Here is a 14,884-nt window from a genome sequence, read left to right on the forward strand (position 1 = left end):
TGGTCGTGAATCATCCGACTCAAATTATGATATAAGTTGTGATGCCTATGAAAGTTTAAATATGAAATCTAGGATATTTTCATTTGCTGATGATAATCGACCAAAAACTCACACAAACAGTACTGTACCATTTAAATGAAAATTATCGTTGTTTTTACTGACTGGAGTTATAGTTTTGTTATAATAACAGGTTGCAAATTTAACATCTATTATTTAACATTTATTTAAAACAACACGCTTGGCATCCACGTTTGATGCGTTACCAAACTGAAACGCTTCACAAAGCTGTAATACATGAGAAACGCTTTGTAACGTATGTCACACTGACGTTTGTTTTTGACGTTTCTTTGTTTTGATATCGTAAACCTCGATTTCTAAATGTTTTATTTCGTGCAAAACAAAATAGTACGACGAGGTGGAAAATAGTTGTAAAATGTGGCCAAAACTCGCTCAAATGTTCTTCCTGTGATTGTCGAAGTGAATTCCTTTGCACCCCTAGAAAAGTGTCCGTTTTAGATAGCCGCCAACATTGAAAACTCTTCCTCACAAAACGGAGTGTAGAGAAGCGTTTGCTTCTCGTGTTCTGCCAACAAAAATGATGTTCCGTTTGCGAGTAAAGATTTTCTACGTGTACATTATCATTTCGTGCGTGTTTAGCGTCTACCTGTTTTACTTGATTTCCAAGTACTCGTTCGAGAAGATTATGAACTATCACCGGCACGCTAGGTAGCAGGAAAAGCACCGTTTCGCAAACATCAATCACTAAACGGATTGTTTTCTTGCAGGAGTAACAAATTCCCTGACCGGCCACGGATACCGCAGATTGTGGGACACTACGTCGGGGTCGGTTCGGTGGGCAATCTTTCGAAAGATTTCATGAATTCGAACAACTTCGACCCGATACCCGGTGTTGGTGAGAACGGGGATCCGGTTGTTATACAGGCGAAAGATTTGCTACGGATGCAACAGTTGTTTCAGATTAATCGTTACAACCTGCTCGCAAGTGACCGAATCGCACTGAACCGAAGTCTTCCGGACGTACGGAAGCCGAAATGCGGCTCGAAACAGTACCCAAGCAAGTTACCCACGACCTCCGTCATCATAGTCTTCCACAACGAAGCCTGGTCGGTGCTGCTGCGTACGGTTTGGAGTGTTATTAATCGTTCACCGAGAGGATTGGTACGAGAAATTCTGCTCGTGGATGATGCCAGCGACAGGCGGTTTCTGAAGCACGAGCTGGACAACTACGTCCAACGGCTACCCATTTCGGTGACCATTCTTAGATTAAGCCAACGGGAAGGGCTGGTAGCCGCCCGACTGCTCGGTGCTAGGATGGCCAGTGGGGACACACTAACCTTTCTCGATGCCCACTGCGAGTGCTCACCCGGTTGGCTTGAGCCACTGCTTGCCCGAGTGCAGGAAAACCCGAAGAAAGTCGTCTGCCCCGTGATCGACATCATTTCGGATGATAATTTTTCGTACATAAAGAGTTTCGAGTTTCACTGGGGTGCGTTCAACTGGCCGCTGCACTTCCGGTGGTACACGCTGAGCGATGAGGAGCTTACGGAGCGAAGAAAGGATACTTCCACCCCGTTCCGGACGCCAGCCATGGCCGGTGGGTTGTTTACGATCGATCGGAAGTATTTCTTCGACATCGGTGCGTACGATGAGCGGTTGAAGATTTGGGGTGGGGATAATTTGGAGATGTCCTTCCGGGTGTGGCAGTGTGGTGGGGAGGTAGAGATTGCTCCGTGTTCTCATGTCGGTCATTTGTTCCGTAAGAGTTCGCCGTACACGTTTCCCGGAGGCGTGAGTGGGGTAAGATTTGATTTGCATTTTTCAACCTTCTCTTTTTCAAACACATTTTTTGCTGTTTCCAGATTCTGAATGAAAATCTTGCCCGTGTAGCTTTGGTGTGGATGGACGATTGGGCGAAATTTTTCTTCAAATTCAACAAAGGCACTGAAGAGTTTAAAAATCTAGTAAGCACCACTTGTTTTATCCTATTTTTATCGATTTTTTAATGTACCTTCTTTCTCAGAACGTGTCCGACCGCATCGCTCTGAAACGGTCGCTTAACTGCAAATCGTTCGACTGGTACCTGCGGCACGTCTGGCCGCAGAACTTTTTCCCCGCACCGAACAAATTCTTTGGCCGCATACAACCGATCGACCTCACGACTAACTTCGACTACCAGGAGTACCTCACGCTGATGAAGAAGATCAACCTGATCGTCAAGAACCTCAACCCGGAGCTGAAGTGGAAGTTTCTCATCAAATACCTCACGGAGAACGTGAAGCGCATCGGTGACTCGATGAAGGCGGCCAAGCACAGCCCGTACTGTCTGCACAAGCCGAAAACCAATCCCGCCATCAACCAACCGTACGGCCAGTCGTATCTGCAAAAGTGTTCACTGCTGATCAACACCCTCGACGAGCAGTTCGTGATCGATGACTATGGTCGTATCATGACCGACGAGGGTATCTGCCTCGATTCGTACCGCAAGACCAGCATCGACGGGGAGGAGTTGGTAGAGGGTGTGCGTAAGATTAAGATGGTTACCTGCGGCAGTCAGAAACCGAACCAACGTTGGGTCTACGAAACGGATACGTACCATCTGAAGAACATTGGCGATGGGGCGGAGTGTCTCGAGCGCAGCGCGACGCTGGTCCGCGATGAAGGAGCGGACAAGTACGAGCTTTTCCTCGGCCCATGTGACGTACGGAATGAGCTACAAAAGTGGATGCTTTTCCCGGTGGCATGGAAGTAATGGCACCCCTCGGTATCCACTGATCGATCTCTGGGATTTATTTAGATTTAAAACTAGTCGTCGACACATTTAGGAGGAAGTCATCCTAAAAAGCGATTTCAACGCACAGGCAGGAACGTAAGATGTACATCATGTTTCCCCACTAGTTAACAAGAGCAATTTAATCCTAGTGAATAACTTAAGAATCAAACAGAAAGGTGGGTAAAACATTGAACCGATACCAGGTGGCGGTAGGGCTAAAGGACAACGCAGTGCCAATCAGAAACGGTCAGTAGGTTGCATACAGAAGGTTGTACCAGTTATTCCGAGAGGTTCCCCCTTGTCTTGCACGAACCTCACCATTCACACACATACACAGACTGTTCCAGTATTATCAGAGGGACAATTTTCCAGTTAGTTGTAAGGAAACGTACGGTATTTCATACAGAGACTTAAGGTGGATAATATTGCAACTTTTTTTTTATATACATTTTCTTCCATTCGGGTCATGGGTTACGGTAACAAGTATTAACTGTTCTTGGGTTTTGCGTTACTTTTTGAGTTCTTTCTTTTACCTGGTCGTGCTACTTACCTTTACAAACTCAAACAAGACTCGCTAGAATACTCTCTTAGACTATGATGTACTGTAGGCGTTTGTTTTTGTACTTCTTTTCGCTTAGACTGTTAGAATTAATATAATTTGAATCTGTGATATTGTGAATGTAACAAAAGCAAGCATATGACAACCTGAAGGAGAAAATCGAACATCACCAATCTACCGCTCAAATATATATAAATGCATAGTTTCTAACACAACTCAAATGGCTTCGTCCGTTTGTTCGTTTTCATCTATCGTGCATGATATTTATTTTTCCATTTGATTTCTTTACTACATATACAGTAACACAAAAGCACTAAATACATGTACACAAGAAAGTATTTCTTATCGCTAGGGAAAGGAAAGGTTTGGGGTTTTTTTTCTTCGTTTGTTTTCCGTGATTGGTGATCAGATTTGTGTTTGTTTCTTCATGCTTCGTTCACAAGGAGTAATAATTATAAAGTAGAAAACGGTAATGGTACTGCGGGCGAAAGTATGAGAAGCTTGTTCAGTGTGTGTAAAATTAAGTACAATACAATAAAATAAAAGAAAGAAAGGATAAAACTGTGCCCTTGCTAACCGTACAAGGGGGAAAGACTAAAAAGGCATGGTTTGAACTTAGAGCAATGTGAGTTGTAACCTGTTGGCATAATACTCTATCGTGGCGACTATTTTGTATTTTTGTAGTTAAAAAAGAAGAAGAAGAATCTTACATTTAGTTGTTGATCGTCGGTATAACCTTCATCCTCACGAGTGTGCTTGTTTAACTATTAGTGCTAGTATTTTTCACTAATTCTAATTTATCACGATGAACTATTCACTCCCATTCATCGTCGGTCAGTTGGTGCGTGTGCGATATTCTATATTTTTTATATCGTTTCCACTCGAATTTTCGTATCGATTGTAGTTTGCTTGTGTATATTTGGACTAATTTAAAAAAAAACGTACAAAACATAAAACAGATAAAATCTCTCCTCAAACAGTAACACAAAGTACTTTACAAACAACAATCCATCCACTACGCACTCCTCTGGAAGACGCCTAGCCAAGACTGCTGCACTCGACTGTTTTGCCGTTGGGCGTTATGTTTTTGTGCTTTGCTTCTGCTACACGGTGGTCCCTAATGTTTGATTAAACTCTGTTTTTTTTGCTACGCTTTCTAACGTTGTCTATATTGCATATCGCATTTGTATTAGCCTGCGGGTTTTCCGTTTCCTTAACTAGATCGCAGCGCAGCGGTTCTTAGTACTAGAAAAAAGCACGCACTCCACTCCTTCGCTCGTCGCTTGCTCTATTGGTAACTAATTTGTAACAGTTGCGTCTGTTTTGTGGCGATTGTATGAGTTTTTAATTGTAGGTAAGTGTGTCTTCTCGTACACAATCGTCCTCGAACGATCAACTCGCGGCTCGTATCTGCAAACTGGAATCAAACCGTGCAAACAGATACGACCGGAATTGGCCAGCCCGGAGGAGGATGGCTGTGGAAGGAGATGTGGTGTAGGAAAGCCAGGGGTTTTTCGTTTGTTTTATTATTCCAAGCCCCTCATATACCTAGTCCCGTCTCCTTCTCCCACCCCCGTGGAGAGGAGTGATGGTAGGTCGCGTTTAATGGGCTATTTCTTGCCCAAGTTGAAGTTGAGTATTTTTTTTTCACTGTTTGCAGTTCGTTTGCGTGTGTGTTGTTTCGCAAATCCAGAGCCTCTTCCGAGACACTTCCGAAGATCTGAAGCTGCGCTTTCGCTTATCATCGTGGCCGTATCGGCTTAGCGATGGTTGTGCGGTTTGTCTTCTCCCTCCCATCCCTTCCTGGTTCGTACAAAACCAATCCCAAAGCGGCCAAAGCAAATGAATGGAACCTGTTGCAGTAGAGCAGAGGCCAAAGATCCGTCGCAGACGTCTTCGTCGCCATCGTCGTCGCTGCCGTCTTCGCCGTCTTACTCTCGACTACGCGGTAGTAAGCGCGTTTACGATCGAAGCCGTTTTCTGCCGATCTTCGGTCCGCGTATCTGAACGTAAACGATCTGCGAACGGTATCAGAGATCAGGCGACGCGTGTTTTATGTATGTTTTCTTGCTCCATGCGCATGTTGTTGGCGGGGTTTATTCTTCTTGTTGATCATCTTCTGCCCTGCTTTTTATCTGTCTACCTATTGTCTTAACTTTCCCCCGCCGTCTAAGCGTCCCCGGAAGAACGGATGAGGTCAAGTTGATCCTTCGCGGGTTTAAAGTGGCCGTTTTATAGTGGCTTTTTCGCACCAGGAAAACACACAGACAAACGAACCACGAAACTAGCAGAGTAGTACCTTCAATTGGGAGAGTTTGTTTGGAACTTAATTAGAACAAAATGATTAAAAAAAGCACTTCCACGGTAAACGATCGGACGGACCGGACACTTTCCTTTTAGGTTTTCGTTCCCAAACGTTGGGCTTAATTAACTAACAACAGCGCTGCGCTTCGTTAACTGCGCCGCAGTTTTTAAACAATCGAACTCGCTAATCACTAGAAGAACTAAAACTCAACAATACTTTAACATTTCACAATTAATTTTCCCGCCCTTCTTCGTCGTCCACGTGGGGTTTTGCACGTGTGTCCGGCACGGAAGAAATGTACATCATTCCTAACTAATTTTACACATTGTTTCCATATCTATTTATCCACCTTTAATCTCTCTTTCTCTGTCTCTCTCTCTCTCTTTTGTGCCATTTCTCTGTCCTTCCCCTAGCATCACGTTCCCTCCTTTTGCCCCATTGGTTCGTGGCATTGCGCATTTCCTTTTTCGAGCAGATTGTATTTGGCTTTGGTTGAACGATTACGATTTGAACGAGTACCATGTATGTTCTCTTAGTTTTTCTTTATTTTTACATGTTTTGAATCCTCCCAATTTGCACTTGCGTGTGTAACTATAATTGATCGAATGGATCCTGCTCCAGGTCCACGGTTAAAACGTAAAAGTAAACCATAGTTAAAGAAAGAAAAAAACAAACAATACTAATCAATGCAAGGAGCAAACAAGCATGTATGGCAAACAGTAGGAGTCATTTATCTCTTCGTATCACCCATCCGTGACTCCTGGTATCCTGGCGGCTTCCGCACGTTGGGAAGGAACGAGAACTCATCTCCTCCACGATAAAGGTATAAGATCTTATTAGTGCTTGATCCCCCAAACAACGCACGGGTATGAGATAAATTGGGGACAGAAGGTTTAAGTGGAACACTTCCGACTCATCGTCGAGTCGATGCACGGTCTCTTAGCACGGTAAACTTATATCAACGATCAACGAGCCTTCGTTGTAGCAATACTAATCGAACGGTATCTAAAACACACAATACTATTGGTTAGTGGTAAACTGCATCGCGCGGAAGCAACTGCTTACATTAGCTGCCCATGTTTGGGGCACAACACCGTCGAACACACGCTGAGTCGGTTCTCGTTTTATCGCTACATCGGTAGCAAGTAGTAACGTGGCGGAATCTTAAACTACAATTAGGATCGGTTGTACCTTGCGGTTGTGTTTGCTTTTTTTTGTCTGTCTACAATGTCTGCGATGCTTAAGATTTTGTTTTATTTGCCACTCGCTCTGTTTGGCTCAACATAATCTGCCACTGTGTTCGGCAGGACGAGGATTTAATTTGTACAAACGCGTGTGTTTACAATACTCCAGATCAGTACGGTAGGCCGCAGTAAAACACTCGCAGGTGGATGCGAGAGCTACTGCACGAATACTATCGAAGGAACCATCTAGCAGGGATTGATCCCCTTGGACACGCGTCTTCAGATCGTCACGAGCAGCTCCGATCGGCTCCAAGCAGCGGCGCCGGCGATCGGTCAGGTGACCTGTAACGGTTCATCGCCGTCCTCGTTGTTGTTGGTCTCCATCTTGATGTCCTCCTCGCCCGGGTGGCTGCCGATGCTGGCCGCCGGCGACACCGGTTCGTCGTCCGACGGTGTCGAGCTGCGGGACGAGTGGGTGTCGTTCTGCAGGTCCTGATGACGTCGGCCGAACGGACTGTCCGTTCCGGAGTTGGACTGGTGCGTCTGGGACGAAGGTTGCTGCTGCTGTTGCTGCAATCGAAGCGGAATCGGTAGCTGCGTCACCTTGCCCATGAACGAGCGGATCTCCTCGAAGTACGAGTCCTCCGGGATGCCGCGTGAGTTCCGCCGCGCCGCCCGTAGCCGCTCGTCCAGGCCGAGTCCGAGGCCGGCCGCGTCCGCCTCGTGCTTCTTCAGGTGCCGGTCGAGGTTCGTCTGCTGCCCGAAGCATCGCTCGCAGAGGGCACACTTGAACGGGCGCTCCTTGTTGTGGATGTTGCGCACGTGACGCTGCAGGTTGCTCGAGATGCTGAAGGACCGCTCGCAGTACTTACACTTGTACGGCTGCTCGCCGGTGTGCGTCCGCAGGTGGCGCGTTAGGTTCGCCGACCGGGGGAACACCTTCCCGCAGAATTTACACGCATACCGGTCCTTGTTTTTGCCGTGAACTCCCGGACCACCGGCACCTGGTGGTAGATTGTGGTTGATGATGTTCGCGTTGTTGTTGTTCAGCACGTTGTTGCCACCACCTCCTCCCCCACCACCACCTCCACCTCCGGAGCCGTTCGTCGCACTCTGGCGAAGCTGGGACAGGCTGGCGGCCAGGGCTTCCCGTTCCTTTAGCCGCTGCAGATCGTAGGACACAGGCGACCGGGGTGGCAGGAAGGAACCACGGTACGGAAGCGGCAGTCCCGCCTTCGCGATCGCCTCTAGCATGAGCGGGTTGAGACCGGGCGGCGGGAAGAGCGCCGATGGGCTGTGGTTCGCTAGGGTCGATATTCGGAACTCATCCTTGATGTTGATGTGGTTGTTGTTGGTGTACTTCGAGCTGTTGTTGTTGTTGTTGTTGTTGTTGTTGTTGTTGTGATGATTCGTGGGACTCGGACTCTTATTGCTATCGGAAGTAGACTTGGTGTGGTTGCTACTGCTATTGTTGTTGTTGTTGTTGTTGTTATTGTTGTTGTTCAGATTGTTGGAGTTGTTGTTGTTATCGTTAAAGAATATCACATTGCTGCTCGGCTTGCTGTCGGTGGAGCTGGCGCGCGGCGGATCGGTGCCCTCGTCGTCGGACGAGGCGGTGGTGGAGGTGCCGCCGCCTCCGCCGCTCGCGCCGGAGGACTTCTTGCGCTCGACCCGCAGATCGAGCGGCTGCTCGGCGAGGCTCTGCTGGTGTTGCTGCTGCTGGTGCAGCAGGTTGGAGGACGAGGACCGGTTGACGAGCGAGAGATCGAACGGGGCGGGCAGGGTGGATCCGAGACCGAGCAGCGGGTAGACCGCGCCTTGCTTTGGACTGGGCAGCATCTTGCGCGGTGAGTGATCCTTCTCTCGCATCTTGCGCCTCACTGCATTCGCGCAAATCGCGGCGGTCGCGGCCGTGGTTGCGACTCCTTCGCTCCGGCGGACGACTTCTTGTTGTGTTTTTGCTTCTCCCTCTGTGGAACAGACAAGAAGAACGGAACGAAATGTTAAAGCAAAGCAAGCACCCAGTAAGTCAATTGTCACGGGGAGATCTCTCCAGTCTTTTTCAACTCCCGAAGGCTCCTTAATTGAGTCATTCATTTACCGCGCGCGAACCCCTTCGAACAAGAATGGACTTTCCTAAGGGGGTGGGTGTGTGTAAGCGCCCAAAGAAGACACCGTCTTTTCAACCATCGTCAGCAGTCGCATCCCGGGGAGGTAGGAGAGAGTATAGGCAAGCAACAACAAAGACTTCTATTGAAGCACACAAGACAATTGGATCGGGCACGCGATCTCGCGAGTCCGAGTTAATCCCCCCCTCTCCCGCGGGTGGGAGATGGGCTGGGGGTCGCGACTTTCTTCGTGATGGAGAGGACCCGAGCGCTAGCGACCCAGTTCGAACAATGTCCGCGCTTCAGGTCCGGGCTCTACCACCGACCACTCCGAGGGTAAGTGAGCATGGCAAAATAAATCCCAACTGTCTCCGAGCAAATATTGAACTTGCTATCATCTTTTGATATTGTCTAGTGGGCTCGTGGCCCCCCTCCTTTGCCCACGCCCCGCTCCCTTTCCCCGCGGGGTAAAAGAAAAGAGTGTTCGAGCGAGTCGCCGTTGTTGTTACCACTTGGAATGTTAATCAAAAAGGCCGCCAGTTCCGTCTTCCCTTGCGGAGCCCATTATAACACGACGATGATGATGGTGGGGATGATGATGGTGATGATGATGGGTAGGATGATGCAGCTGTGTTGCACCGAGACCGGACCTTGGGATGGACAGCGGAAATGGCACCTAAGACAAAGCGGATCGCCATTCGCCAGGCAATGTTTCGAATGGCATGCATGGGCAGAGAACGCCGCTACTCCGGATCCTGAACCTCGGAACGTTCCCACTCCCCCTACCCCCACACGTGGTGGGTAAATTTTCTTCGCTTCACTTTTCTACACCGCTCCAGATTTCCTTTTATGAAAACCCATTATTTGTTCGGGCCGTGTCGCTGGAAGAAGTGTCCGAAGGGTGGCGGGTGGCGCGCACGACCCCGAATGGCACGTGGGTGCTGGGGCTGACGTTGCCGTTGGCCACTGGTGCCGGCCAGTTGATGGTTATTTTCCTCCTCTTTCTCGCCTTCCCTCCCAAAGGGTGGGGGAAGCAACATCTTCTAACACGTTGGACAGTTTTTCAAATGGCGTCCGACGATCGCGTGTTGCTGCGGTTTCCGTGGCGTTTCAGCGGTCGCTGGGCATGTTTGCCATCCACTCGAACTCGTCCACTCGTGGGCTCGGCCGGGGGAACATGGGGATGGGGTGATTTGCGCTTCGGCAAACTTTCCCTTTGCCTTTTGCCAGATGATTTCACCTTCCCGTTATCAGCAGGATAGCACGAGCCCCGGCACGAGCCCCACGAGCAACGAAAAGAGATCATTCTTGTGTCCATCGAAATTCGTCACGGAACCGTATGTTTGTTTCTTCGGCCCTCTTCGTGTCGAGAGGACGATGTTAGGAGGAGGAGTAGTAGGTGGTTAGACAGGAGGTCGGCCCGCACCAATGGTGTGGTGGTCAATTCCGCGCGAGACCCCGATTAGGGTCGGGTTGAAAATTGAAAAAGTCTGAACGAAAACGAGACGCGGGGCGAAAATCGAGCAGGAAAAACGGAAACGGGCGCGAGATCGAACGTCATGCGAAAATGGGAATCGTGATACGCGATCATTATCTGGCCCCGGGTTGGCTGGTGTTGCATTGGTTATGCTGAAGTCACCCGAACCGTTTGCCTAATGCTTTCCCCCTCAGTATGTATGTGTGTGTGAACTAAAGGCGAAGGGTGGTTGATTCGTCGGGTGAAATGATTTGTACCGATTTCGCAGATTGGTAGATAATGATGTTCAAATTGCTTCACGGCTTCTTGGTTTTAGCAGTTTGGTGAATGTATGTGTGTATGTTGGATGCATTTTGCTGGAAGATAATAATGCTTTATGCTTGCACAGGGTTATTCTTGCTTTGCCGTATTGAGAATAAACGCGTTTGGAGATGAAAAATTGCAAGAAGCAAGCGTTGAACCGTGATGGAGTTGTTACATCTTTCTAGCGGGAATAACAATACTCCGATGCTTGTTACATTTTCTATGGAGTTCAAATCATACCTCTAAGAATGTAACAACTAAACAAAACTGACAATGGCACATCCAAATGAAGAAAAGAACAAACCCATGAAGCCTTCATTAAAAAGTAAATCAGATGACCAGCGACAGTAATGGTTATCTTTGTTGCTGGAAAATCTATTACCAGACGTTCAAACACACATACACAGATAGAGGAAAAAATGGGCCAGTAACTATGCCATTAAATCCCTGCCGGCATGATATTTATTTTTGTCATCTCCATGCGCAAACAATATCAAATCGCTCTATCCGCCCTCGGGACGGACTGCGGCTTTTTCTACGATTGCGCAACCGGTTCTGCAACGTTCGGTTGGTTCGTTAGTCGGTTCGAGCAACCCGCGTGGACCGTCTCCGGCACACGATCCTAATAGTCCTAATAAATAGACGAAGCGTGTTGAATTTCTCCATCTCCGGCGAGCACCACGGGTTGGAGGAGGGGAGCTCGGGCGAGCAGAAATTGATATAAATTTGATTTGAAAATAATAAATAACAGCTGCAGAAGTGATCGCGGGCGCCCGCGGCTTGCCTAAGCCTTGCTTCCAGGTCGGAGTTCGTTTGGGGAAGGAAAAACAAAACAGGAATTTAATAGCACCGAAGGAAAAATGGCGGGGCATGTTGATCGAAACAATGCATAAACGAAAAACATAATAAAGAAGAAAAAAATAAATCGCTTTGTTGCACCGAACGGGTACATCACCGGGGCGAGGATCCCCGGTGAGGATGCTACTCGCGACGGGCAAGAAGGGGTGCAAGAAATAGACGAAGACGTTGATGAAGTTAATCGAGAGCACGAGCCGTTCGCTCGTTCGTTTTTATGCAGCCCGCCGCAATGATCATTTCCATTGCCGTCCGAGCCGTCCTCCACCCTCAACTGCTGGAGATGGCTGGCGGGAAAACGTCACGGCTCAACATCCCCAACTACGACGACGACGACAACATGGAATCAACATGCAGCAGTCAACAATCGAGAGTTTTACGACGGGCCGCAGTATCGATTCTGAGGCGAATAAAAATGGCCAAGGGATCGATGCTGAGGGTTGGTTCTTTTTGCTGTTACCCTACGGAGCAGGAAGATGGTCGAGGAGTGGTGCCGGAGTGCCGGAAAGGGGAACGGTGATGGAAAGCACGTGCGAGCACGAGGGTGAAATCAACTACACCGGTTTCCATTATGAATAAATATAAATAATCATTACGAGTCATGCGCCAGCGACAGCGATCCTCCCCCACTGGAATGCTCCACCGCACGTTGGGGACGATGTTTGGCCGAGCTAAGTCCTATGACCACCCGTAAGCCGCTCGACAGCATGCGACACAAAGATTCGTTAGAAAGACCGCTAGATCTATCGTTATTCAAGGGGATGGATGAACCTTATTAGTTTACAACTGAATTCGAAAACTTTAAATGTTCGCGAAATGAAACGCAAGTAATACCAGGAGTCTCAAAATACTTGGAACATTACGTTATCCAAGCTCTACGAGTTTATAATACCTAGAAGTATTAGAATACATTTTGTTCTAGCACAGAATATCACTAACCGACACAACTATGAGCAAATCTCGTAGAAATTCCCAAGTCGATCTTCGGTATATCCAATCTCAAACTCCCAACTGATCCCCCAATCCTCACTTCAATCTCTAACTCCACGTTCAGGACGTTCAACAGGAAACGGTGACGATGAAAGAATGATTGATTGCCGGCCTGTGCCTCCGGTGGAAGGTCCAAGGTTTTCGGTCTACGTCGCTCGCTTGATACCCAAGGCTTTCCGAGTGATCGAGTTCCTAATCGGATTTTCGGATGAATTCCAAACGGCTGCGGTTGCAATCCCTTGACAAGAAGCGCTTGGATGGATCTTCCATATGGAACCCATCGCGGGCTAAGGTTACAACGGGGAATATTTGGAACAACAAACCCTCTCCAATAGCAATTTCAACGCTCCAAGGATCGATGTTGGAAATCATTTGCAAGAGAAGAAGTAGAAAAAAATGTGGATACTTTGTATACCTAACGATTGTCTGGAGGTAGTGTGAACCAGTTCCCCTACGTTCCACCGGTCATTTTTTTTTGCAACTGGCTAATTCAAGAGCCCTGTTCAAACTGTCCGTTTCTATTCTCCCTTTGGGTGATGAGATGTCCGAGGGATCACCAACCGGTAGACCCACGTTTGACCTGGAATATTCGATTACTTCCAGCGAAAGAATGCCAACCGCGCGGAATGGTAGCTAGCTTAAAAGGAGATGAAAAAGCATGCCGTACAAATTCCTCTCCTTAGGCTCCCTCCCTCGGTCATCGCCTGGATGACGGTAGACGGTGATACTGGCAATCGGTTGGGCGGTACGTACATCATCATCATCATTAGGTATCGCCAGGGTATCGTCTGCTCCCGAAGACGAAGACGTCGCTTTGTTTGCCACTGACCGCGATGTCTTGCGGCGAACGTCTTGTGAGGAGCGCTCCGTCCATCAGCATGCACACACCTTGGCCTTAGAAGAGAAGGAGCTCTCTCCCACACGGTGGGGGAGACTCAAAAGAAAGAAAAAAAGACACACACTCCCGGTGACGTCTCGGGGGAGCTGACGGGTTATTTCTCTTCCTGTTCCCCCGACAACTCCCTTCTATTTGGCTACATTCGGCTGCTTTCGTTTGATTGAGTGATGGACATTTTCTGGTTAAAAAGTGTATCTAATTTCTACAATCAAATTAAATTGAAAGTTTCATTTCGTCCCGTTGCCGCCGGGGAGCGCTGGGATGCCTGGCTGGCTACTGCTGGCATCTTCTTTTTCTACGCTGGAGCCCAATCTCGGTGGCAGCACTGTGACACCGGTGGTGTTCATTTACATGTCTCCCCAGTTGGTCTCCGACCAGACGCTTCTGAAAGAGTGGTGGTGAAGAGCATCTGGAGTGGAGTCTGTCGGCAGAGGAAAGCAGATTGACAGCGAGCAGCGGGTGGATTGGCTTGTTAGCCCGAGGTGGCAACGACGGAGGAAGGCCACACGATCTTCCGGCGAACCGGCGAAACTTTCATCCAACTCCTGAAACTGCGATGGATCCCCATCCAAGATTGACATTTCATGTGGTTTCAAAAACTAGTGCAACTGGGCTAACTGTGGACGACTGGGAAGCGCATTCAGTGGACGAGCCGCAACTAAGAAGACATAGAAGGTGCGATGGGAGGTGGCTCTACCTTGTCCATTTCCCATTTTTGTGAACCATGATTGTCATCCGATCGGTTGGGATGGACCCCGGAGGCCGATTCAGCGACGCCGTTGCGTGAGGAGTTATGAATTGTGAACACGACATCTACGACTTCAAGTCTACGACGAGTCAAGCCAACGTTGGAGAGTAAAAACAGAAGCCTTCCAATCAATTCTGGGTTCGAAAGCAACTGGTATATCCCTTGAGACCCCTACCGTGCCGGAGACAACTCGCACTCGGAGATCAACTTAGACACGTGACGGTGGGAAGGAGTGATACACCATTGTCTAGTAGCTTCATTCCTAGGATGATGCTCTAATGCCGTTTGGAACTAGACACCACCATGCATGCCGTCGTTTCGGCTGGAATTTTCACATTTTTTTCTCCCGAGAAAGGTATTCAAGGTCTCCACCGGTTGATGGGTTGCCTAACATAAGCAAACCAGATGCTCCCAGAGATTCCCCCAAATCTACTTTAAGATCCTATGGTACGCAGAGCATGACACACCACCTCCAAAAGGGAATGCCGCGGCATATGCAAAGCAGCCTGGAGCGAAGGGAAACCAGTGTTGAGGGGTAGAATGGCATCACAGGTTCAGTTGTGTGATGGATTTCTTGACCGCTCCGAGTGTCGTTGATCGATGCAGTGCCGGTGAGAATTTGATACATTTTTGGGCTTCTGTACTCCGGCGTGTTTTCCCGCTTTG

General features: G+C 48.4%; 2 protein-coding genes across 2 annotated transcripts; one reads left to right on the forward strand and one right to left on the reverse strand.

Moving 5' to 3' along the window:
- The first annotated feature begins 408 nt into the window (after positions 1-408).
- Positions 409-4,010, forward strand: LOC131267406 (polypeptide N-acetylgalactosaminyltransferase 3). The gene is made up of 4 exons (XM_058270278.1): positions 409-726; positions 786-1,818; positions 1,881-1,982; positions 2,042-4,010. The coding sequence occupies exons 1-4, from the start codon at positions 596-598 to the stop codon at positions 2,768-2,770; spliced, it is 1,995 nt and encodes a 664-aa protein (XP_058126261.1). The 5' UTR covers positions 409-595; the 3' UTR covers positions 2,771-4,010.
- A 3,162-nt stretch (positions 4,011-7,172) lies between these two features.
- LOC131265774 (protein glass-like) lies at positions 7,173-8,708 on the reverse strand. The gene has a single exon (XM_058268086.1). It carries the CDS (start codon positions 8,706-8,708, stop codon positions 7,173-7,175), a length of 1,536 nt encoding a protein of 511 aa, XP_058124069.1.
- Positions 8,709-14,884: the final 6,176 nt, after the last annotated feature.

This window comes from Anopheles coustani, chromosome 2, assembly GCF_943734705.1.
Source record: "Anopheles coustani chromosome 2, idAnoCousDA_361_x.2, whole genome shotgun sequence".
In the NCBI taxonomy this organism is placed as follows: domain Eukaryota; kingdom Metazoa; phylum Arthropoda; class Insecta; order Diptera; family Culicidae; genus Anopheles; species Anopheles coustani.

What these genes read in the sequence shown, in the direction of transcription:
- LOC131267406 (XM_058270278.1), top strand. Translation starts at nt 596, where the DNA reads ATGATGTTCCGTTTGCGAGTAAAGATTTTCTACGTGTACATTATCATT. An exon ending in AACTATCACCGGCACGCTAG is followed by an intron (nt 727 to 785) that starts GTAGCAGGAAAA and finishes GTTTTCTTGCAG; the next exon opens with GAGTAACAAATTCCCTGACC. An exon ending in CTGAAGAGTTTAAAAATCTA is followed by an intron (nt 1,983 to 2,041) that starts GTAAGCACCACT and finishes CTTCTTTCTCAG; the next exon opens with AACGTGTCCGACCGCATCGC.
- LOC131265774 (XM_058268086.1), bottom strand. Translation starts at nt 8,708, where the DNA reads ATGCGAGAGAAGGATCACTCACCGCGCAAGATGCTGCCCAGTCCAAAG.